The following is a 27,400-nucleotide window of genomic DNA, read 5'->3' as shown; positions in this document are numbered from 1 at the left end:
TTCTATCGAGGGGTAGATACCACTGTATAAGATTTCTTCGGGTATAAATATATAATATCGATGCTGTCTTCATTATTATCCATATACGTCTTTATGTATATCATCTTTGAATAAACTTAATAGTGATGCATAATTATTTGTAAATATATAGTTTAACTTTATTATTATGTTTATTAAATTACATATTCTACCATATATGTAGATGTGTTACAATTATTACTTCATTGTATTATTTTGTATTTATTTTTACTATCAATTAATTATCGAATTGAATTATAATATAACTATAAATTATTAATAACATATTGCCATGTATTATTATATAACTTTTCTGCATTCCATTTTTCGACATGTATAAATTTTTATTATTTTTATTTTTCTATTATTATTGATTATTTTGTACATAGTTTAATATTTAAATAAATGTTTTTTATTTACATATAGAAGAGTCCCGACTTAACAAGGAATTTTCTAACAAGTCGGGACATAAAAAAAAAATAATTGTGCTCTATGGTAAAATTGTATATTTTGTGGATTAAAAGGAAAAAATTTTTTTTTTTACATATTTTAGATTTGACATAGACTTCATACATAAGATTTTTTTCTATATTTGGAACAAAGTTTTTGATTTTTGAAAAAAAAAATAGATAATTTTTCTATTTTGCTAATTAAATTATTGATGTGAGATGTCCAAGTCAATTGTCTGTCTATTGTTAGTCCTAAATATTTAACATGTTCAATTTCAATTAGCCGTTCTTCGTTTATGTAAGCATCTATTTAATTTAATTTTTTTCTAGATTCAAAATTTATAAAATTCATAACAAAATATAATTTATATCAATTGAACTTCGCACTGAAAATTGTTTTCAGCTTATCATAATTTACTTGTAATTATTACTGATAGTGTCTATTTTAAAAAATTGTAAACAATTTTTTTTATCATTGAATTATTTTCTCATATAAAGGTTGACAGTAACATACTTACAGCGCGTTCGAATGTTTAATAAACCAATGTTAATGTGTTAGTGACAAAAAAATTTCAAATAAAATATTCCAGTGTGCCTACTAACACAAATTAAATGTTTACTTGGTTTGCCGACAGGCACTAACACATTAACATAGGATTATTCAATATTCAAACAGAATGTAAATAGCATAAACAAACAGGAATCCCAAACATGGTAGGAGAACGCCTACTATTACACTATGAGATGGACCAAATTCTTCACGATTTCCTTTTTTCAGGATTTTTTCCTGAGAGTTGACTTTTGAGTCGAAAACACTTAAGGGTTCTGGTTCTATTTAACATACATAAATGCATTCTTCGTGTGTTCTGAAGAGCCGAATTTTTTTTTTTTTCTATAGTAAGGAGATGGACGTGAAAATATTTAATGATATAAGTTATGTCTCATCTCTGTTGCAATCAATTTCTTTTCATGTTCCCAACCGTGTCACTGGAAGCCAAAATCGGCTATTTATCAAATCTTCTAAGAGCAACTTTTGTTTTTATGAATTTGAATTCTTTGTGAGAGATCTTCCAGATTTTCATAGATCTCTTCGCCATTAACACAGTGTGGAATGAAACTGTGCAGCGAAGTTTTTAAAAAATGGTTTTAATAAAAATGAACTACTTCGAATGACGTCATAAGTTCTTGTGCATCAACCAATCAATTACAGCGTTGACATGTGTTGTGATATTTATGGTTTCCGGGAAGCCATTTTTTTCAACGTTTAGTATATTTTTAAAGCTAGGGGGCTCTACCTTTAAATGTCGCAACAACTCGCCGACTAGAGCTTAGTTTAATTACAGGTAAAAAAAATCACTGAACTTCCTTATTGTGAGATTTCTGAACAAATGAAAATGAATCTGACGAAAATATTTACCAGAGAAGTGACATTTTGTTTCCTTTCTCCAACTCTTGCCTCATGAGATAGAAAAGTAAAGAACTTCCTGTCATAAAGAGAAGGGTCTCTCGGAGTGGTGTTCTCTTCAGCAACCCTTTATACTCGAGTGTTCTTACCCAATATTCCAAAACCTAAAAAAAAAACTATTTTAATTATAAATTTTACTAATTATTTACTAGACATAAGAGACCACTAGAGTAACACGAATATTTTTGTGAATGTTTGTAGAATGTTCGTTTCAAAACGTCCTTGATATTATTTATTAATATACGTTTTGCTTTAAAATACAATGTTTTTAAATAGAGATACTTTTGTTTTATGTCGATTAATATTACGCATTATGTGAAAGAAATCCTTCTTGCGTCCAAATTTCAGTAGACAACAAAAATGTGGACCAACTCAAAATGCTGTTGATTATTGTAGTGTCCATGCATCAATGCATTACATGTTAGTGTATAGGCACTAACAGTAATGTGTCGGTACATTATGTATGTTTAAGTTGCGAGCGGCGCCAGGCGGCCGGCTCTATTCATTCGGGTTTGTCTTTCTAGTCACTCACAAAACCTTGCTATTTAAATTGTATAGAACTCTATCTACTATAATTTTTATATGAAGTATCAGAGTTTTATTATTGATCTAATAAATATTTATCGAGCCGATCAATTATAATCACCTGTACCCGGAGTATTAAGGGATCCAGGCCGAGGATTTCACAATTAAGAAGTACAAAAATGAAACAAATATTTTCAGGCGTAATTAAATAATTCAGTGAGGTGAATCTCACCAATGACATGTTATATTTCCTTTTCTAAAATCTGTAGCTTTTATATAAAAAGGTAAATAAATAAAGTATCACGCCGTTTTCCCGTGGGGGTAGGCAAAGAGGATAGAATGCCATATCACTCTGTCTTTGCAAATAGATCTCAAAAGCAAATATGATAAACACAATACTGGTAGTTGTTGTGCCGTGGTAGTTTTTATAAGACAAAGAGCCACATTTTGAAAGCTAATAATATTTTATTCAATTGAACGCATTTAGGAGAAAATGAGGTATTAATATCTTTTGAAAAATGCAGCACACGGAAGATTATCAGAGAAGGTAGTTTCGGACAATCTATTAGCGCGCTGACTTACTTGTGTTTAGAGTGATGTCAGCAACGGTAACCTCAACTCACACATTACAGTTTGGTAGATCTCTTTGAACTGTATGTAGCGTAAAAACTTCCATTGAACTATTCCCAAGTTGAAAGAGCTGCAGCTGTCCAAGGGGCTCGGGATTAATAATTTGTATTCCAGTGCGCAACAAAAACCCAGGAAAAAAAACTTACCAAGTTAAAGAATGTGTCTACAATGAGATATCTCCTGTGCGGTGGTTCACAGAAGATCCCCGCTCCACCCACAAATGACGGCAGGAACACGGTAGTATAGTAATAGAATTTATTAAAAAATAATTTCCTGCAACAAATAATAACGCAATTGAATTTTCCTTGAACTGACAATGTTTTTTAATGGGTTGTTTTGCTCCTCTCTCTACCTCGATGGACAGTGCGATGAGGTATAAGAAGTGAAAAATAAAATAGATTAATATATTGAGTTTTTCTGCTGACATTTCTTGGTGGAACTGCACATAATAAATAGATAAGTGGGTATTATGTATACATAAATAATATATCATTTACCATACTCTAACACAATATGTAGTCATTTGGAAAGTATATTTTTAGTAGATAGTAGTAACATTTTAATTATAATAATAAAAATACGCATATAGTTTTATTCCACTTTAATTTACAATTTTTACCAGAGAGCGGGTTTCGTCGTGACTCACATCGTCAGACTGGCGGGAGACTAAACACATTTCTATGTTATTTACAAGTGCAAGCAGGGGTTGAGATCATGATTTTACATAATCATTTTACAGTATCATGATAATTTTTGTTACATGAAGGTAAGATGATCAGTCTTACGCTTCAAGTACCAGTCCAGGGACTATGAAATATTCTAGTGTAAAACAACCAGCCACTTAATTATTGTTATTTATAATAAACTTCTACCGTTTAATTTGTTTTTTCTAAAGACTCTATTGAGGAATCACCTAGTATTAGACGCTTAGTAAATTTGTGTCATGAGTGAAAAAAATAAAATACATAAGTCTAAGTAGATGGGCTCCTAAACGTTGAATTCATTTAATTAATTGGAAAATTAAATCAACGTCAAAAATCATTAACACAAGAATTTAGTTCATTAGGATTCATTGAATCACTTATAAACATCAGTAAATTACAAAGAGAATTCAACAATCAGTAAAATAAACTTAACAAACAAGTAAATTCGAATCACCAACACAATTTGAATCAATAAACACAAATCTTATGCCAAGCTGTCTTGTCCCACAAATATTATTTGACTCCATAGGAGCTTCCAAACAGCCTGGGCTTGACAAGATCTTGAAATTTTTTTGCTGGCATAGCCTGAATTTCAAGACGTACCTTGTTTTAGAATCGTATGCAGTTTGAGGGAAAAGAATTATGATTTTTTTGCAGTCTAGTAGTGGGCAAAACGCTAGTTGTTATATGTTAATATCTTTATTTCTCGTGTTGAACCCATAGAAATGTCTGTTCCTCTTAAAATCATCAATATTTTTATGTACATAATCAAGTTTTCATAAATATATTGACATGTGAATGTCAATGTTTTGATTTCTTTAAACTTATCTCTAAGTGATTCTCTGGGATTCATATAGTAATTTACCTGAATAGACAGTTTAAGGTGACGAAGGAGGTTCCTACCAAAAATCCAAAAGCACCTGATAATAAATAGGCCTTCCATTGCCGGATAAGGTACTGTTTGTTGATTTTTTTTCCTTTTAAAATAATTTGCACCTGCGAACAATAAATATTGAATTCATTAATCAAACTGAAGTTATTATATATTTTTATTAATTTATAATTTTAAAAACCCATTAAGGTTATTTTATTCATTTATTTATTTCAAGGTACAACATAGCACCGCTGTCAGTTACAATGTACACATGTTATATTATTAGGTAATTACAAAAACATGTTTTTAAAAAAAGCACAATAAATTATTAAGGTCTGACATATGGTCCATAAAAACAATAGTAAACAAAGACAAATGTCACTAATGCACATTATGATACATGGTTGAAGAGAAAGAGCCTAAAATTGGTAATCCCAGCATGGAAAAGATCCACCTCTCTCGGTAGGCTGTTCAACAGACCAATCATTCTCCCCACAGGCATCATCAACGGGAAATTTGACCTACATTTGGGAAGAACAGATGGTCTGTGTTGCCTAGCTTTTAAATAGTTTCTCGGTAAAAATACTATCATTTTATGCGCTCTAAAATGTTGGAATTATAAATTAACCCATTCTGAAGTTTAAAGACCATCATAAGCGAGGCGATGCTCCTTCTGGTCAGAAAACTTACCAAGCATACAAGAAAAACTTTTTGAAACACTGTAAAATTAAACATTAGTCAGTGTGTAAAAAGTTAATGTTCATGTTATTATCATATCAAAATTTATAATCGGTCAACTATATTATGAAAATCCCTCTCCTCCACTTTCTCATCCCTTAACCTTCATATTGTTGTCTTATATTATATATTATTTTTTCTCTTTACTGTGTAACATGTTCTCTCATTAAATTTGTGAAAAACTTTCACAGGATGTATTTACTATTTTTTTATATTTTTGTACAACAACTAAATAAATTAAATTTAAAAAATAAAAGAAACAATGATGTCAAGTAAACGTACACATATAAGGTTGTCTACAAAATTTTGGACAAACTCAAAATATTGTTGATAAATCCACCTGGTCCATGAAGAAGTATAGAAATTGAAAAAAATAAAAATTTTCAGGCGTTGCCTAGTGTGTAGGTGAAATAATTCAATTAGATGAATCTCACACGCATAAATAAAGGTTTCAGCTCTTTAATTTCACAAACATCAACAGATTAAATAATTGAAGGAATGTAGATGTTCAAATATGAGCAGAATGGTGAATGTTACACAGTGTGTAAAGTGGCCACTTAAACCAGCCAATGACAGGTCATAAGCCCTGTAGAAGCCTAGACTTCTATATTACCCTCTCTAAAATGTTCTTCATCTCTGTTGTAATATGTTAATATAAGGCTAAGTCATTTTATGTCTCGACTGGTTAAAAAAGTCATCAATGATGATTTTAAATTTGTCTCTAACATATTTTTTTAAGTAGTCGGGTACGTCATTGTAGTGTTCAATAATTTTGTTAATAATTATAATTGTGTAGTACTGATGTCGAAAATTTCTAAGTTATTTATTTTATTTAAAACTTCAAGTACAAAGAATAAGTACTTTGGCGGACTTATTGCTAAAAGAAATATCTTCCAGCTAACCAAAAAACAGACTGGTCAAGATTGGTCAAAATGTTGTACTAATGAAACTATCTACTCTCACTGCCTCCACCTTCCATGGAATCATTTCTCTACAATACCGCAGAGTGTGTGCGGACCAACTACTGCTTTACAAAATTATGACAGGAATGGTTGACTGTACAGAGCTGCTTGGTTTAATAACAATACATGTGCCAGCCAGGATTTGTAGACGGTACCACCTGTTTCATGTACCAATAAGTAAAACATCGTATGTTAAAAATGCTTTTTTTCGTAGGACTTTTTCAATACAAAATTTAAAAATATAGATTACACAAACATCACTCTGTCAGATTTAAAATTTACACTAAAAATGTATTATGTAACTTAGTAGACATTATAATAATAAATATGTACATCTCCCCTCCCCTCCTTATCCTCTCTTCAAGCATTCTTGTCCTTATTCCGCCCAATTTACAGTAACTTAATGTTCTTAAAATGAATATTTAAAAAATCTTTGATTATTGAGTACATGAAAATAACATTTTTATATGTATAAATTGTATGTATTTATTTGATATGTAATATATTTTCTTTACTAACTTTGTATACTATGTGGAAATCTGTTATTAGTTCTGAGTTTATACACTATATCTGTTTGTTTACTAAAAATATGTATGTAGAACTGTTGATTTCCCAAATAAAATAAAATAAAATAGAATAAAATAAAATGAAATAAATATATATCAAAAGATACACACATACGTTAAAATAATTATTATTATTATTATTTATTATTTATTTATTTACGGACAAAGTCCATTATAAACATTACAATTAAAAGAAATTTTTACAAAGGAATAAAAAAATATAAGGAACAGAAATAAGCAGCAAAGACAGATGATAGATTTTTTAGATTAAGTAAAAAGCATAGGCTAACTATACAGATTCTTTAGCTGATTTGTAAAGAAAGACATCCTTACACCATAATAATCAAGATCTTGATGATCGTTCACCCGCCTGATCATTCTGGGCAAAGGCGACTGTGCACCATAATTGGTCCTGTAGTGACCGAGGAAAAGCATTTCATTATTTCTTAGTCTACGGGTGGGAACGTTAAAAAGAATCTTTTGCAAAATTTCAATAATAATACAGATATATATATATTTTTTTAATGTTATTCAAAATTGTTTTCTTAGTTTTTTTTTTAACTGGTTCAAAGTATTTCTAATACCAAATTATCTTTTTTTTATCAATAATTCTATAACTGGTAATATTTTATTCTTTTATGTAGTTTATCTTTTTTAGACTTTCTTAATTTGTTAATTCATAATATTGTTTTAAATGTTCTGTATTACTTATGCTTACATGTATGTATATTTAATTGTATTTGTAACTAATATGTAAAAGGCACTAAGTGCCGTTTATTTCAATAAAATAAAATAAAAAAATAAATAAATTAAAAATAACAATAAAATAAGTTATATCTTGATAAGGGAGCACGTAGTAGCTCAGAAACCGGTCGGTAATAGAATAAATAACATGTGGTTAAAATCGATACATTTTAATTTTAATTATATGAAGAATAATCACAAAGTTAGTGCTCAAACATAATTTTTTTTTTTTAAATTTGACACAAGTGTGTCATATTTTAGTATTGCTTCATTGCGATGGATTAATGATTATTTTTAAAATTGCACTATCGCGTCGTAGGCCAATAGTTCAATAATTATTACGAAATTTATTAAAATGATCACAAGATTAGCTAAGCGTTTCGAAGCGTTCTAAAGTCGAAATGAATCCTTCAAGGTCCATAGTTTAATGAGCTGATCTTGCGTTTTATCGTAGAAAACTCGTCTTGTTCGGTGCGAGACGTCACGTCACGTCACATTCGACAAAATGACCCCACGAAATATTGTAAAAACTTAGATCTAAAATTTTAACCCAAAATGCGGCGTCATTAATGTTGTAAAATACCATAAAATCGATCAAAATAACATTATTATAATGGACAATTATCATGGATTTTTTATTAGCGTAAGCTAATTATTTTTTAAAAAACCACAAGACAATCGGCACTAATATTATTAAAATTCACAAGAAACACTTTTTAATTGTTTAACCCTATGCTCCCCTGACGGCACAAATTCGTCCTGGTGTAAAAAAACTCAGATATGGGTAATATTTATGTTATATGAGAATGCATTTTACGTAACTAATCACTGTCGGTATATATTTGGGCATATTTCAATAGTTTCGGCGGCCATTTTGAAGTAATTAGATCCAAAAAATGACTCCTGTAGGTCAATCACAAATAACTATCGACGTGCTAATAAGCGACGTGATAACATATTCTCACCATCACAATGGAACATTCGTGAACACCTAATATTAAATGTCAAAATATTTACGTTTCGCAACGTATAATCCTGCTGCGCAATCACATATTTTAATTTCACCGGTGTAAATATGGAAAACATTCCAAAAATGCCATTTTTATTTATTATTTATCATGTTATTTATTGCATTTAGCCAGCGATTGGCAAGCCAAATGTCAAGAAAAGCAGTCGTCATAGTAATTGTAATTTAATGTTCACCTTTTTGTATTGGATACTCCTTACTATTTTGCAAATGCAATATATTGTATTATTTTTTATAGTAAACGCCGATTTTTCGCCAGTAAACTGTATTTATTTACGAGGAAAATAAAAAACAAACCGACACGAGCGTTGACTTAAAGATTACAAACGCGCTGACTTATGTACACTGTGATTGCTTAAATGCTTAACATGTTTTTAAGCACGTCGATAGTTATTTGTGATTGAGCTACTGGGGATCAGTTTTGCGTAAAATACAAAAATATAAATATGAAAGATCTTAGAACTAATAACCATAGTCAACAAATCTTTTTTTATGTTAGTTTATGGCAATACATAAAAAAAAAATTAAAAATATATAATAAAAAAAATATATAATAAAAAAAATATATAAAAAAAAATACAATAACGAATTATTTGAATGGACAATAATCCAAAATCTCTAATAAGGAACTTCAGCCCTACGGGAAATTAGATACAAAATATGTTTTCTTGCGCGCGGTAAATATTAGAGCATTAAATTGTGCGGCAAAGTTTCTTGAAAATGTACGAAAAAAAATATAAAAAATATTTTAATAAAAACTCACTAATTTGAACGATGTCACTGGTTCATATGAACCGAGCAATGATATGAGAGCGGTGAAGGATATCCGGTTTGCTTATCGTAAACGGACCGATCGGAAAAACTGACAGAGAAGAACCTCTGACGTCACACGCGGAGTTATTTCAGAAATACAAAACTTTTGAAAATCATAGCGCTGATAATACGATATATAAAAAAAAATAGCTTAGTTTAATAGTCTATTATCAACAAATAAAAAAATATTAAAAAAAACACTAAACTTTCTCATTGCGGTATTTTTTTTGTGTAAGAATAGTTATGCATATAATAGTAAACCAAAACAAACTAAAGATCACATGTCACATCACATAATTGACACATCCTGACGGCAGGTTTCGGTTGGAGTCAAATTGGCCGAAACAGGTCTAAACCGAAACTTCGGACGGTCACTAGTTTGGTTTTGTAAAATTACTACTCCTTTATAAATCGTAATATTATAATTATGATAGCAAGTGGTTTTTAAAAAATAAAAAAAATTGTGGTTTGATTAATATGCTTTTAATTTGTCTTGAAAAAATAACAACTTTTTACAGTGAAATTCCATGTCGGTACAAATTTATACAATTTATTTTATATACTTAAGAGTTTTTTTTTTAAAAGCAAGAAAAATACATAATCGTTTTCAAGCTATAAATAAAACAACTCTAAAAGAAAAAGTTCAAAAACTTTACTGAATCTATGTTCAGGGATCATAGGGTTAACCTAACTCAAAAATGTTTACGTAAACTACTTATCATTCGATACAGACTTGCCTAGTAAAGAGATAGACATTATTTTTAAATGAAAGCGTCAAGATGTATATTATATTTTATGCAACAGCTAAATAGAACCTGTTGACAAAACATGCTTAATGTTTAAACAATACTAATTTGTGACTGTGTTTTTTTTTTTTTTTAATATATTTGGACCCCTGTATTTAGTAGCCTTACGTGTCATGTACAAGGCTAAGGTACTCGGAAAAAAAAAGTTTTTGTTTGTCTTGGAAATGGGATGTTCGATCACTGATTTTGGTTTATTACCTTTATGAGTCCAATCACCATTGTTGCAAAGTTCAAGAACAATGGCGCATGATAACTACTTTTTACTACAGTGTGGATATCTGTTAAGGATATTCCATCTTTCCTGCATTCTGCTTCAAGATTATGGCGTTGCAAACTGAAAAATGGGCACTGAAATAACAGATGTTCTATACTCTGTGAAGAAATATCATCGCATGGACAATAGTCATCATTCCTTAATTTAAACCTATATAGATAACTTCTCATAGCTCCGTGTCCGGTAAAAATTTGGGTCGTTTCGAAAGTACTTTGGTGATGATGACGGAAGTTTGCTGCATCAGCCAGCGTTGGGAAAAACATTTTAGTGATTTTACCTGCAGAAGAAGCGCGGTAATGATCCTCCCAACGCTGCTGCGTATTTTGTTTTATACAGCGTTTAGCAAAGCTAAGGGGAAATTCTGAGAAGAAAGGTGCCGTTCTTTTACAAGTTGCGGATCTTGCTCGTTCATCCGCTCTCTCATTTCCTACGATACCAGCATGTCCTCTTATCCAGCATATTTGAATGTTCATCCCTCTTATTTTTAGATGCTTAATTTTACTCTGAATATCTACAATGAATGGATTTACCGACCGAGTATCTGTTATAGCTTGAACGCCCGAACGACAATCTGATAATATTTTTGCAATAACCCATCTCTCTGGTGGTTTCTTTAATAACCATTCGAGAGCTTCTCGTATTGCGAGTAGTTCAGCCTGGAAAACTGAGCAGAAATTATCTAATTTAAATGTTCTGCCTGGTAATTCTTTATCACTCTCAAAAGGAACGAATGCCGCTCCCACTTTTCCGTCGAGCAGGCTACCATCCGTAAAGATTCTGATTTCGTTGGGAGCATAAGGAGGTATATCTTTGTCTTTGTGACTGTGTTTAATTTTTTAATGATTTAATTTTTTACATTAATCCAGAAAATGTTTATGTTTTGAGAACATAACGACATAGATGATTTAAGATTAACACATCTCGTGAGTCAGGGTTTCTCAAACTATTACTATATTTTTTAACGAATATCAAACCGGGTAAAAGTTTTTCGCAATTTTAAAACCATGTGAAAATGCATGAAGACCGCTAATCGGTTATTTTACATAAATAATGCATAGCAAAATTAGAAACAGAGGAGTAAATATCAAATCATTTTCTCAAATCCTTCATTTATTATTTTTTAGAACGCGTGGTATAAAAAAGATCTACATAAATCATCGCCACATTTACTGTATGTGTGTATAGCACATTTACTAGTTTGAGGCGTTCAAATTTATTTGCTACCTACTCGACCCTGGTTAAGATGTTGCAATTCCTATCATAGGTACCAATATTGTTTTCGGTCCCAACAATAAGAACTGATCTGTCATTGTGTGTGCATGTGCCTTTGATATTCTCACCGCGATCGCGAGTAAGTAATTTTTGCGATCAATAATTCATTTTATCCACTGTGTCGTGTAATCGCATATAATACTCAAGAAACCACGTCAAGTGCCCCTCTTATTGAGCACAGGATCTGATCCTGCCTGCTGCGAGAGAAGTTCCGAACAATAAGGTGCCAGAACCCCAGTACAAGGTAGGTAATTGCATTCATTGTATTAGGGTTCAGCGGCAAAGTGAACAAAGATAACTCATAACCGCGAACCAGACTAATACGAGCGTTCATCTGCCGTCTGGCAAGTGGCGTGATCAGTATTGATTTGCAAGCCGCTTGATTTGCAACCGCTGCAAATTTACTTCGCAAGCAGCAAGTGAATTTGATTCATAATTATTATTATAATAAAATAATGGTCTAGTTGGTCTATGTGGGACACAAAATGTATAAAACTTAACCGTTTAGATCATTCTTGTGGCTATTTATTAGAAAATATATAAAAGGTCATTTGTAGATCTCCTGATCGATACTAGATAGTCGGTCTCGTAGTGTAATGGTCAGCGCGTTTGCCTACCATGCAAGAGGTCTCGGATTCGATTCCCGACATGATTGATTTGAAATATTTATTTAAAAAGGTGTTTACACAATAATATTTCATAGTCCCTGGACTGGTACCTGAAGCGTAAGACTGAACATATTACCTTCAAGTAACAAAAATGATTAAGATACGCTGCAATTGATGTATCAATGCAGTGCTCTATGCATCATTAGGTGCGGAAAGGGAATGATGATGATGATGATCGATAGTCATGGGATATTTACATTATTCATATTTTATTTCAGACAGGTAAAGTTGATTTGAATTAGGATGTTTAGTGCGTAGTATCACGTGGTAAAAACTAGAGCATTAAAAACGCGAAGTTTTTTGAAAATGTTTGAAAAACTTTAAAAAATAACTATTTTGAAATACGTCACAAGTTCTTACAAATCAATTATTGATGGATTTCCTATTTCCGTGAAGCCAACTCAACAATCAGCAGAATTCTCCTACTAGAACTTGTAACGTTGCGGGCGGAGTAATTTAAAAATTACGAAACTTTAAAAAATCATAGCGCAGATAAAACAAACTTATGCACATATCCGTGAGTAAGCAAGCGCGTGTGTATTTTTTTTTGTTTATTTCGTGAATTGAAAAATAAATAAATTATGTAGCTAAACAATATAGTTGTCCGCCTCGTGGTGTAATGGCCAGCGCGTTTACCTACCATGCAAGCTTTGATACCGGTCAGCAGAAAAAAAGTGCTTAAAAACCAAGATGTTTTAATTTTTTTGTTTTAAACTATGTTTTCATTGCGAATAAAAATTCGATTTTTTATCTCTAAATTGAAAAAAAAGATGGTCAATTCGCATAGACACGTAACCGAAAATACAAGAAGGGGTGGGGTACGTCAGTCATTTTATGTTGGGAAACATCGAAATGGCGTGTAGAACGTTTTTAAGCAATACATGTTTATAAGCATATTTTAAAATGGGTATTTTAGCACGAAGGCTCTAAATACTTTCGACAACGAAGCATATTTACCATCGCAAAGACCATAAAAAATATCTTACCTTTAGTTAATTACAGGTATGTATTTTATGGTTGGAAATGTAAAAAAAAAAAAAAAAGTTTTTTTATGAAAACATAATGAGTTCATTCATGTCAGCCTCGTGATGTAGTGGTCAGCGCGTATGCCTGCCATTCAACAGGCCTCAGGTCCGATTGACATGAAATATTAATTAAAAAAGGTGTTTTTACACTAGAATATTTCATAGTACCTGGACTGGTACCTGAAGCGATAGACCGGTCATTTTACCTTAATGTATTTTGTTTTATCAATATACACTGCGATTGGTGTACCGATGCAGTGCCCTATGCACCATTTGGTGCGGAAAGGGAATAATGATGATGAATGAATTAATTAATTACAATATTTGAACTCGTGTGTTTGTAGACGACCGATCGTCTTACCTTCATGTATTTTTTTTATCAATATACACTGCGATTGGTGTACCAATGCAGTGCCCTATGCACCATTAGGTGCGGAAAGGGAATAATGATGATGATGATGATTGAATTGATAAATGACAATATTTGAATTTGTGTGTTTGTAGACAAAAGACTGGATTGGAAAAATTGAAAAAAATGTTTTTAGGCTTTGCCTAGTACGTGAAATAATTCAGTCAGATAAATCTCTTCACAACAATAAAGGTTTCAGCTCTTTGACTTCACTAAAATCAACAAATTGAAAAATTAAAGAAATATGGATGTTGAAACATAGGCAAAATGGTGAATGTTACGCAGTGTGAAAAGTGGCCACTTAAGTCCTGTAAATGCCAAAATTTAAATATTCCCATTTTTAAGGTAATTTCCATCCCTGTTGTAATTTTTTAAATTCATTAATTATTTATTTCAATATATAAAGTATGTTTTAATATAAAAAATACGATTTTGGATGATATAGCCAGAGTGTGAACTAAATTCCCATGTCCGGTCGGAATAAATAATACAGTTATGAGTGTGAAGTAAAACTAGAACCCCGAATGAGTGTTTTAGGCTCGATAGCTACTCTAGTAAACATTCTGAAAATTGAAATCGGGTGAAGGTAAGTCAATCTAGTGGTTTCTGAGACCCGAGAAATTACAGAGATACCTTAAATTTATTACCTATAAAGTAAAATAAACTTTTCTGTACGAAAATGTGTATATATATTTTTTTTTAATGCGTTCAATTAAAGGTTACCGACGATGATACTTCGAATCTCCATACAAATATACATATTTTCGTACAGATTCGATTTAACTTTATATACGATTGAAGATAATTATGTTAACTTTCCATTGTAATACGGGCCCTGAAGCTCAATCACAAATAACTATCGACGTGTTAATAAGCGACGTGATAACAATTTATCACCATGGTTGTTTATCGTATTCGCGATCACAATGGAACATCCGTTTTATATGTCAAAAATCGTATTAAAAAAATATTTTAACTTACCAAATACGAATGATTTTTCGTGTGTCAATATAAATCACTCCTTAGACGTTACTACAAAGTTATGTCGTCAGTTTTTCTGACAACTGTCATTCTAATCATCTTACATTTTAAGGACTATAGAGTGGTTTCCTAGTAAAACGGAGTTAATAAATGTTGTCAATACCGTTTTCCTAGGAAACCACTCTCTAGTCACGGTTTCGACGGCTGTCCACCGCATTACCGTTCACTACGGCCGTTAAGATACGGGCACCGCTGTCCTAGGGAACCCAAGCTTAACACGTTTTTAGAAATAAGGAGATCATCCCAAATAATCTAAAGGTCAAAGTCTACAACTCTCGTGTTCTGCCGGTGGCAACATACGGTCTTGAAACCATGTCGCGCGCTGCCAGAAATGTCCACAAAATCAAGTGCACTCAGCGGTCTATGGGAAGTCAGATGTCAAGCGTCTCCTTAAGAGACCGAATAAGGAATGAGGAGATAAGACGCCGTACAAAGGTGACTGATATCTAAATATGGAAGACAAAAATGGCAGTGGATGGGTCATGTGGCGAGACAAGAAGTTATCAGAATACTAAATCGGAGACTCTACGAAAATAAAAAGAAAGTAGGGAGACCACAGAGGAGATGCTGAAAAACTGATGACATTGTAGAACTCGCGGGACATGGATGGAAATAGAGCGCCCAAGACAGAAAAACATGGTCAAAATTGGAAGAGGCCTATATCCAGCAATGGAGAGAAACGGGCTGATAAGAAGAAGAAAAAGAAGTTGCATAAATAAATTTATGGAAAAATAACAAATAAAATTATGTAAAAAAATCATATTACTCGTATTCATGAAAACTATATGATAGTTGATGCCATAATTGGACAGTATACATTATTGAGGCAATATTATGTATGCAAGTACTCGTATGTTTTGCATAATACATATTATGCATGAGAATAGTCACATTTTTTATGGCATCCTGTTTATTTTCTAAATACGTTCCAGTGAATAGTGAAAAGGAGACATCCCTGGCCACTGCTGCAGTGCAGCTAATCAATACTGAACTGAAAGCGGGATGGCACGAAATTCATGGGTATTCGTTTAATATACTCGTAAAACATAAACCGCACTCAAACCCACAAATACAGTATTATTTCCCGAGAGTTTATTACCTACTAATATAAAAACAGATTTTTTTTCTCGAGCTAGGTTTGATTACATCATTCTCAAGTTTCGAATATGCATAAGTATTTTTTTCGAATATGTCAACAAAGCATCAACTGTGTCGGGGTGTCAGAAATGTAATATGGAGAAATGAGGATATGCGTACCTATAGCAAGGTCAGAATGTATAAGACATGTGTTAGTTTCATCATGACGTATGCTGTGGAAGCGCGGGCTGACACTGTTCGTACCAAAGGGCTACTCAGAACCGCCGAAATGAAGGTCTTATTAGGGCAAGTGTCCACTTGAGACAAAATAGTCTCGAGAGCAGTCTCAGATCAGACTCACAAATGTATGTGGGCTTGAGAGCACTCTCGGACACGAGTCGTTACTGGTCGCCGAGACTACATGCGTCGCAAGTGGACATGTTTATTCCTGCACTCGAGATCTAGTCTCCAGTCTTACGTCAATGTCAGAAGAGCTGAGAGCACTCTCAAACAGCGCATTGGATTTTTTGCATTTTTTTGTTTTTAAATTGATTGAATTAATTTGATAAAATAAGCGGACGACAATGGGCAGATAAATAATTATTTAATGAATACATCTTTATGAGGAAAATTAATTTTCATGGAATGTTAACCACAAGTTGTGCTGGTGGATTTTTATAAGCTGGCGCGTGCGCTATACTTACACATACGCATTGTGTAGTATCTGTGAATAAGCCCGTGGTATGACATCGCACGGCATACGCATTATGAAAAGAGTACGATTCTTAATAGTAAAAATATAATAATATGTACGAGTATTAAGTTACGTATTAAAAACACTGGTTTATAAATATGCAGGTATTTTCATTTAATCAAATCATGAATAGGTCGATTATGTAGTGATGGCGTTTTCGCAAAACTTACACAAAAAAAATTAAATGTACAGAATACTGATTTTAAAAATATTGATGTTATATATATTAAATGTTTTTAAAAATCTCTCTAATCCAAACGAGTATTTATTTTTAAACAAGCATATATTTTATTTAATCCTTAATATCTAATTCTTAATATTTTATTTATATTTTCGACACTTGTGCAATAATATTTACACACATGTCCACCCTCATTCCAATATAACACCCACTCACCCACCCTCTCAAACACTTACACTCACACAAACACACGTGTATTTAATGTATTTCTGTGGATATCTGTCATTGGTTTTATTCTCTGTATATTTTATTTTTATTACATGTATTACTGTTGATATCGCCAATAAAAAATAAATTAAAAAATATTTTGTGTTCATCGTAATAATAAATAAGAGTGTAATTAAAATGCACAGTACAAATCATATCGAAAAAAATATGTATACACACTTATTGATAAACAATAAATCTTGTTATTTATATAATTAAAACAATATACAAAACTTCGCATTCTAGTTCTGAGTAATTGACTATAAAAAAAATACAATTTATCAAATTTAAATTGCCCCCTGTTCTTGGAAAAATTATTTGAAAAATATAAAATAATGAAACAAAGTATTTTAGTAAATTAATATTACACTTTCTTAACCCATTGAATTTTTTTTCATAAACACAACCCTCTAATCTAACACCGAATTTTAAAAAAAGATAGCACATTTGGTTAAAATTGAAAACAGGTTATTTTTTAATCAACACCTGTAGATTTTAAATGCGTTCGTGTGAGTTATCTGAACGCGCCGCCAGCTTAAGTTAAACCACCAGTACAGTACAGTACAGGAATCGTGACAAGAAAACGAGTGAAAATGAAGGGTGACAGTTAATCTGTCATGAACAGGAATCGCATCACGAAATTTTGTCTGATGTTTTACTAAATCTAAAAGCAGTTCAAAATCCACTGCAGATATCCGAATATTTTTTTTAAACTGCTGTGCATCCTCCAACCGCAATTCATTTGCGACATTTACGAGAGTTGAACCGGCTCCAAAGTCAATTCGACGATCCACCCATTTCCTCACCCAATACTGCTTTTTTTCTTCCGTTTTTGCACAATCTTATACGCAAATAAAAAAGCTAGGGCCTGACGCGAATCCATTTTGAAATTACAACACATTTTCCTGCACAGCTCCGAATACATTTCTTAGCCCTTTCCTCTCAAATATGAGATGTCTCATCTTTTTTACTCAATAACCAGCGCAATCGTATTTTGTATGTAGATGGTGACTAAATTTTCTCGACAACTCTTTTTGCGAGACGCGAGATGTCTTTCCAAACCAAAGAAGCGTCTATTTTCCATGGATATTCGGCGTTTGATCTCAATGGATGTATTGTGGATGTAAGATTGAAAACAATATAAATTGAAATGTACTATAAATTTCAAAAGATGTCAAAAATATTATTATTTAATCATAAATTATATATAATTTTTGTAAAATTATTGTAATAATCCGTCAGGGTTCATAAATAAAATTAAATCAAATAAAAAAAAAGTACCAAAATACGAGGCATGTTCAGAAAGTAAGTGTACTAGAAATTTTTATTTTTTTAGAAAAAGCGTATTTGAAAATAAATTACAGGATATTGTTGGTACACTTGTTGACTATTTTTCTACATAATCGCGATACCGTTCACTGGTGAGCCGTGGCACAAGCTTCTTTATGCCCTCCTCGAAAAACAATCCCGCCAGCGCCTTCCTCCACTTCAGAACCTCTTTCTGCACCTGCTCGATGGTTAAAAATTTAATTCCATCCATGTGTGCCTCCAGGGAGGTGAAAATATGATAATCTGAAGGCGCCAAGTCAGGGAAATACGAGGAGTGGTTCGAAACATCCCAAACAATTGAGCCCGTCCTCACACAGCCTTAGCCACCAAGGCGCTCTCAGACTCAAAAATCTAGTACACTAACTTATTTTCTGAACATGCATCGTGTAACAAAAGTAGTTCTATAATAACACCTTTTGAAACCTAAAAGGAAAACAATAACTTTTAGTGGCTCTATATTATTATACAAGCGGATTCCATCAACGAGTAGTATTTATGGGCGTCGAAAAAAAAAATCACAGACCCAAGGGTTCGAAATCAATTTGATTTGCCCCATTTCGATATGTTTCGAATATATACGCCCCAAATATTGAACTCACATTTGGAGTCGAGAGCCACCTACAGCCCCGGTGTACATTCAACCGTATTCGGTCGTCAAGATAGATAGGTTGGAGAATTATCTTCTCTTCTGCGTGGAAACTCGATTTCTTCTTTCTTTATCAGAGGCATCCAGTAAAGGAATTTTTATGTCTTGGGTCCCTAGCCATTGTGGTATTCCCGGTAACGAGAGGGTTGACGAGTTGGCAAAGGAGGCGGTCCAATCCGGGGATCCTGCCTATAGTAATTTCCTACCACTAGGTGATCTCCTCGTTATGACAAAGAAGAAGCAACTTCGCACATGGCAAGAATATCGGGTAGCCTCATACCAAGCCAAGGGAAGACATCTTTTTCAATTGAAACCAAATGTAACAGAAAAGCCTCGGTTTTCCCAAAGTGATTCTGAACAAATTCGAGACATCTTCCATGTGCAGAATGCGTATTGGACACTGTTGTAATGGTTCTCACCTGGTCAGAATCCATGTCCGGGACTCTGCCATGTGCGAATGTCAGCTTGAGGAGGAAGATCTAAATCATGTTTTATTTTGGATGCCCCATTAATGATTGTTATCCTGAGTTCCTATACGACCTCTCCGATATCAAAATCCCGTTCCCTATTCATATTCTTACTCTCCTGTCCCCACCCAATAAACGTGTATTTAAAATTATATGTATATTTTATATTAAATACTAACTTACTCACTTGTATATATTATATTACTAACACATGTGTAAATATGTAAAAAAAAATAATACAAAAAACTCGACACTGGCAAGAACACCCGAGTTGAGAGGTGAAAAGGCCATTAAAAAACGAAGAAGAAGATTTGTTTCGAATCATTTTATCGAAATTGATTTACGAGTGTTATCAACGATTTCGTGTATCAAAAGTAAACAGAGCATTGATAAGGAGTTATTCTCAAAGCGTTACAATTGTTAAGAACCTAGATATACCCGTATACTTACACAACACCTAGCTAGAAAGTTCTAGCTAGATGAATGTTGTAGAACTCATTTGGGCCCGGTTGAACTCAAAGTTTTATTTCCACACTAGAATATTTCAGAGTCCCTGGACTGGTACCTGAAGCGTAAGACTGATCATATTACCCTCATATAACAAAAATGATCAAGAAACGCTGCGATTGGTGTACCGATACAGTGCCCTATGCACCATTAGGAGCGGAAAGGGAATGATGACGATAAATCAAAAGTTTTTAAAAATTACATTCGTTTTTAACAGTTGGACACACTCAAAATAGTTCCATATAAAGGGTTTGAACTAAAATATTTACACTGTTTTATAAATTAAAAATGATTACAGGTAAACGTCGTTTTGCGCCGGTTCGATTTACACCGATTTACAATTACCCCGTTCGGCCGACACCAGGCGACAGTAGGCGCCGCGATTCTAAAAGCAGGCACACTTTTACACGTTGTTTTTTTCTATTACCGTGTACGCGAGCAGTCTATTGTGTGTGTGAAATTGTTTCAGAGTTAGTTTTCGTTTTGTTTTTAAAAAAAAATAAAAAGTACGATTATATTTTTAATTTTATTATTATTAAAATTAAAAGAATATTAAAATATTTGTATTTTATGCTATGATTCTACAAGAAAGGAAGCAACAATCAAAGCAAATGAAATTGTATGCTTTTTTCAAAAAAGTGTGAGAATTTAATTTAGTATCGACGAACTGGTGAGTTAGTATTTATTGTAAAAAAATCATTATTTATATCAAGAGATTATTGTTTATTTTGTAAAAGAATTTCAACTGTATTTATTAAATACATTTATAATTAATTTTTAATATATTATATATATTTATATATTAAATAAACATGTTAGATTGTTCTTAGAATTAATGAAAAATACCACAAAAATTATGTAATTTAAAATGCTTTTATTTATTTTCAAAGCGAAAAATTCAATATTTTGCCGCGGCAGTTCTTTTGTACAATTTATTATCTTTAAATCATCTGATGAAATTTTAATTTTATACTAAGTTTTTATATGATAATAAACGTACCAAAGTTTACTTTCAATTTTAAGAAGCGTAATCCGCCGGACGAAAGATTTAATTTAATTTAATTTTAGTTATATAAAACTATTAAGCATATTTTTTAACAGAAATACCTTCAATATATATTGCTTTTATGTACTTAATGCATTTTTTTTTTAATTGCGCGATTTTGAAAAAAAAAATAGCGTTTAAAATAGCTAAAGCGTATGATTTCGTAACTTCTTTTTCTTTTTTTTTCAGACTACAGCCTTAATAACATGTGTTAAATCTGTATTTTGAATGTTCCTTCGTCGGCGTCGGTTGGACGGTGAGATATTGAAATAATTATTATCAGAGGTCAATTAATCAACACAAAAAATTGGTCAAAGTGCAGAAATTTAAACATTAAAGAAAAACTTTTTTAATAATAATAGACTAAATGTTCCCAGATAAAAGATAAAAAAAAAAAACGTAAAACAAAGTCAATATGTAGCAAAACAGATACGTACTCGTATTTAGTTACGTATATAAATTATTTCATTATTGTGATAAGTCCATAATTAATTATTGATAAAGACGTTTCAAAATGACATGTAGAGTCCCGATTAAAAATGCCGGATTCGACTTTCAATAAAAATGATTATTTATATATTTACGTACTTATATTCACTTAGATGCATGATACATAATATAATTTACAGTAAAACTCCATTTATCCGAACTCCAGTCATTCGGATTGCCAAATATTCATATCGTCATCAGGAAATAAAAAAGTTTTTAATGTGATTCTAATTCGCTATATTATTTCAAAAGCAATAAAATCGGGCACTCATTAATCCGGATAATTGGAGTTTTACTGTATTATAAATTTTTTTGACGAAACCTAAAGTTGATTGAAAAATAAAGTTCTGTATGTGAAATAAAGCCAGAACCCTGGACGAGTGTTTTCGACTCGATGGCTGCTCTCAGGTAAAAATCCTCCATAAGGAAATCGTATGAAGATAAATCTCGTTCTGTAGTGGTTGACGCGTTCGCCTAACATTCCCGAAATTCTGGGTTCGATTCCTGGCAGAGTGGACGTGAAATATTGATTTTAATGTTATTCAAGTGCAATATTTTACTGCTCCTGGACTGGCAGCCGAAGCACAAGACTGATCACCTTACCTTCATGTAACAAGCGATTAAAACAAACCGCATTTAGTTTTCAAATGCAGTGTCCTATGCACCACTGAGTACGGAAAGGGAGATGATGAAATACAAAATAAGTAAGTAATTGCAAAAATTTGCCACCATTCAAAGATTATTCTAAAAAATCTTTAATTTCCGAAATTTTTATTTTTAGTGCGACTTATGAACTTTTAAAACAATAAATTGAATAAAATAACAAGTTCATTAATTTCCAGCAAAAAAATATTTTTTGTTGCTTAGAACGCTGTCATGGTATATTGCCAAGTATTTTGTGCTACCGTACCTTACATCTAAGACTAAATATATGTTAGCAAGAAAGTCACAAATAAACTATGCACAGCGGGCAATTGACGTTGGGTCACACCACATATACAGTGTCAACTCCTTTAAATACTTAGGTACTGAAATGACTAATGATAACAATTGCAGAACTGAAATTAGAGCACGGCTATCGGCGGCAAACAGATGTTATTAAGGCTAGTTTAAACTTTATTTATTAAGGCTAGTCGCCACATGAGACTCGATACTCTTTGATGGTGGAGAGAGTGCAGAAAAAATTTCTGCGCTATCTGTACCTAAAAGAGTATGGATATTATCCTTGGCTCTTCCCAACTGACTTTTTACTGGGGATGCTAGGCTATCAGTCATTATGGAGGAGGAGGGACGTTCATTTGGGTGTTCACTTTTTCCAGGTGATCGGTGGTCGCATACATAACTCAGAAATTCTGATGGATGTAGGTCTGTTCGTACCTGATAACTATCTTCGACAAAGACTGCATTGTTTGTTTTACCTACCACGATGCAGAACCAACCCGCCAATGGTTATGCCGGTTGGTAGAGCAATCTTGCTACTTAATCGCATCGCCTCGGATGTCAACATATTTCACGACAGTGGGCCTTCCCTTAGGAAAGCACTTTCGAACTTTTAATTTTTATTTTTACATTTTGTTATATTATTTTAATTAACTATCTACTGTATTTAATTAACTATCTACTGTAATTTGTTATCTATTATTGTATTTAGAATGAATTGGGTCTTATTTCTGTAATGTTCTAAATATCTGAATAAATAAATGGAATGAAATTTAAACATCTGGGATCCAAATTGCTCACTAGAAAAACTAAGACCATTATTTACAGAACTCTCCTCGAACTGGTCATTGTATATGGTGCCGAAAGCTGGGTTATGACCAAATGAGATGTAAACATGGTATTAGTATTTGAAAGAAAAATATTAAGGAAGATATTTGGTGCTGTCAACCAAAACGGAGTGTGGAGGAGACGGTTTAATCATAAATTAAAGGCTCTGTATGGCGAACCCAACATTGCACAATTCATCATAAAAAGAAGATTACAATGGTTCGGCCATGTGCACAAAATTAATGACAATCGTACCCCAAAAAAGATTCTTTATACCATCTTCGAAAGGCAGACGAAGCAGAGTAAGATCAAAATTAAGACATTAGAGCAATTGGCCTGACGAACTGGAAAAGAGCAGCAGGGTGCAGGGAGGAACAGATACAGATTCTGGAGGAAGCCAGGACCCAAAACGGGCTGTAGCGCCACTGATGATGATTTACTTTCAGAAAGTCCTGGGTTCGATTCCCCGAACAGATCAACGTAACTCGAATTTCAATAAGGAAGTTCTAACGAGAGACTGCTAACATAATTTCAAGTTAGCGGTCTCCCCGACTTTTTTGTGACGCAAAAAAAAATATTTTAAAAACTATCCTTTTAAAGATTTTTTTTTACAAATTAAAAAAAAAATGTTATGTTTATTTTTTCTTGATACTTTCTATTTATGTACACATTTTTGCTGTTCATTATTTTATATTTTATAATGTGATTTAATTTATATTTTATCACTGCAGGGGATTACAATGGGAAATTAACAAATTTTCTTCAATTTTATCAACAAAGTAAAATTAAGTTTTCTGTATGAAAAGCAGAACATGCATACATTTTTTTCTTTTAAACATGTTCAATTATAGGTTACCGATGAAGATACTTTAAATGTTCATGTAAAAAAACCCATTTTTATACAAAAATATCGATTTTTTTTATGGTCAGTCAAAGATAACTCTGTAACATCCCATTATAATCGAGGCCCTGGTAACATTTGTAATACAATTTTGTAAAAGTTAAAAAAAATATGCATATTCGAGTTATTTTTATTTATCCCAATATTTCCTATATGTCGTAAACAATATTAAAATATTTTAATGGAAAAAATATGTAAGTATTAAAAATCATCATAATTATCCCCTCTAGACCATTTTTGTTACATTGAAGATAAGATGATCAGTCTTAGGCTTTAGGTGCCAGACTAGGAACAATGTAATATTGCAGTGTAGAACCACCTGTAAAACTGATTTTTCACTTTAACCCTGCCAGGAATCGAACCCAGGACAGGCGAATGCGCTAACCACTACACAACGAGGTGGACTTATCTTCACTCGATTTTCTTTGTCAGGATTTTTACCTGTAGCCAATCGAGTCAAGAACACTCGTCCAGGATTTTGGTTCTCATAAGCATTATACTCTTTATCTGCCCGGATACAGAACTAACATGTATAATTTATAATAAATAATTACACATTAAAAAACAAACTGTAATTACTAATTAAGTAATGTTTTGAATTTATATTTTTATTTGATATCGTCATCTCAAAATATGTGGTGTACAAGTCTAAAATCATATTTCATTATTTTTTCTTATGTAAAAATATTCAAGTGTGTAAGTGAAAATTCTTAATGGAAGTTCGTTGTATTTTATTATAGAAATAAAAGACGAGTGATACTTTAATCCACAAATTTGGAATATCCAGTGACCGGTTTCATCGCTTTCGCGACATCTTCGAGACTGGTATCTTTATTAAGGAGTTCAATGTATTTATACAATACAGAGATAAGGGTAGAGAATTCAAAATTATATGAAAGTAAATTAAATAAAGTTATTTTTATCTTAAGGATCACTATCAAAAAAATTTCGGGTTAACAAATGAGTGATGCTATTTTAATGAGTTTAAGTATATTATTTTTATTTTTAGTGTACCATCCTTCGTGAGTGTGATTTTTGTCAATTATGAATTCTGAAATAAAACATGCATAAAATCATGGTCTTATAATAAAGATAATTCAAATTTTGCCAATCATTTAATAGAAAATAGACATTCCTTTTGTTTTAAAAAAAATGTAAAAATAATTCATATTGCACCTAAATGCCATAAACTTGACAAACTAGAAATTCTCAAAATTAATAGATTAAAAAATAAACCCGACGTAGAATTACTTAATGAACAGATAACACACGTGCATTCTCCATTACTATATCCATTGTTTTATATTTTTACTAATGACTTTTTACCCTGTGTTTTTCAGAAATCATAATTGACAAAAATCACACTCACGAAGGATGGTACACTAAAAATAAAAATCATATACTTAAAATCATTAAAATAGCATTATATCAACTCATTAGTTAACCCGAAGAAAATTTTTTGATAATGATCCTTAAGATAAAAATAACTTTATTTAATTTACTTTCATACAATTTTGAATTCTCTATTCTTACCACTGTTTTGTATAACTACATTTAACTCCTTAATAAAGATACCAGTCTCGAAGATGTCGCAAAAGCGATGAAATTGGTCACTGGAAATACCAAATTTGTGGATTAAAGTATCACTCGTCTTTTATTTCTATAATAAAGTAAAAATATTCCCCTAAACACAGGTTATCGCTATATTTTTTATCAGTATAACCAAGGAAAACAACATATAAATCTGCTCAGAAGCATGGCATACATACTACACCTTCTTATACTAGTTTTATGTTAGGTAAGTGCAGAGTCTATTAAATCAATTGTGACAATTAACTTTTGATGACCAATAGCGTAAAATCCTTGACAGCTCACTGGGCTGCAATATCAATTGATACCATCAAATAAATTAATCAGTAGAAAATACAAGTTGATAAGAGAATACGTACCGCGTACAGGGCAGCATAGAATTTGTAGCTTCCCTTGATGGAATTCATGAGCATTGAAAAAGACCCATTCCAACATCCTTTGGTCCAGGGATGAATGAGATCACAACATTCCATTCCCTGAGTAGCCTTTTCGAAGTAAAATTTACTGGCTTCAACCATTTTTAATGCGTTTTGTTAATTTATTAAAAGAAACAACAAAATTTGCAGCGATTGCTGAAGATTTTCATACCGTGAACAACGCTAGGGATTTACAAACATTATTTCCTTTGAACTAATGTCTTTGAAACACTTCATTCCGCAACTAAAATTAACTTAATACATAAATAATTATATGTATTACGGTTTTAAACAACACTATTTACTTGTACGTCAAACAACCAAGCAACTATCACAATGTAAGGCGCGAACTACTTTTAAATCACAGCATTGTATTTTGATACAAAGGTATGAAAACACATATTTTATTTTTTCGGCTGGTAAATCAGACACCTTGTAGTTGGATTATATATTCTGTATACAGATAAATCTCTGTACACAGATCAAATAATTTTCACTACGACCCACGCGGCCAACGGCCACCACTTGCAAAGAATTTCTGTTTTCTGTCAAATTAATTGTCAGAAAATAAGTCGAATTCATTGATAATGTTGCCATGAATTGTTAGATTTACGTTTTATATGTAGCGAGAAACGAGTATTTGCGAATTTTCTCTGCAAATTTGAACTTGTGCAGTATGAGCGCCAAGTGCGGCAAAAATAATAATTATTAAATGTTTTCACTATTTATTTTGTTTTTTTCTCAGAGAAATAAGTGATGCGGAGTTTTGCTAGGGATGTAAATTAATTTATTTATACTTATGCCCAGTAAGCATCAACAAGGATGATATACATCAAGTGATAAAAACAAATAAATAGACATAACATAATGAAAGTAAAAGTAAAAGAATATAAACAATTATTGATACAGCATTAAGGAAGAAGGGGGGAAAAATTAGACTAGGTGGGAATGCAA

At 32.1% G+C, this 27,400-nt stretch overlaps 1 protein-coding gene across 1 annotated transcript in view; it reads right to left on the bottom strand.

Annotated features, from left to right (window-relative positions):
• The window catches only part of LOC148271531 (transmembrane protein 135-like), a 37,086-nt gene extending 10,090 nt beyond the window's left edge, over window positions 1–26,996 (bottom strand). The window contains exons 1-4 of the mRNA XM_088241275.1: window positions 26,390–26,996; window positions 4,657–4,787; window positions 3,234–3,360; window positions 1,885–2,036 (exon numbers count right to left, since the gene is read on the bottom strand). Of these exons, the coding sequence (XP_088097401.1) occupies window positions 1,885–2,036; window positions 3,234–3,360; window positions 4,657–4,787; window positions 26,390–26,548 (569 nt within the window). The 5' untranslated portion in view covers window positions 26,549–26,996. The remainder of the gene's footprint in view (window positions 1–1,884; window positions 2,037–3,233; window positions 3,361–4,656; window positions 4,788–26,389) is intronic.
• Window positions 26,997–27,400: the final 404 nt, after the last annotated feature.

Source organism: Micrasema longulum, unplaced genomic scaffold, assembly GCF_059751315.1.
Source record: "Micrasema longulum isolate JH-2025_06_02 unplaced genomic scaffold, ASM5975131v1 h1tg002820l, whole genome shotgun sequence".
NCBI lineage: Eukaryota > Metazoa > Arthropoda > Insecta > Trichoptera > Brachycentridae > Micrasema > Micrasema longulum.
The sequence above is the reverse complement of the archived record's forward strand: the minus strand, read 5'-3'. Positions and strand labels throughout refer to the sequence as shown.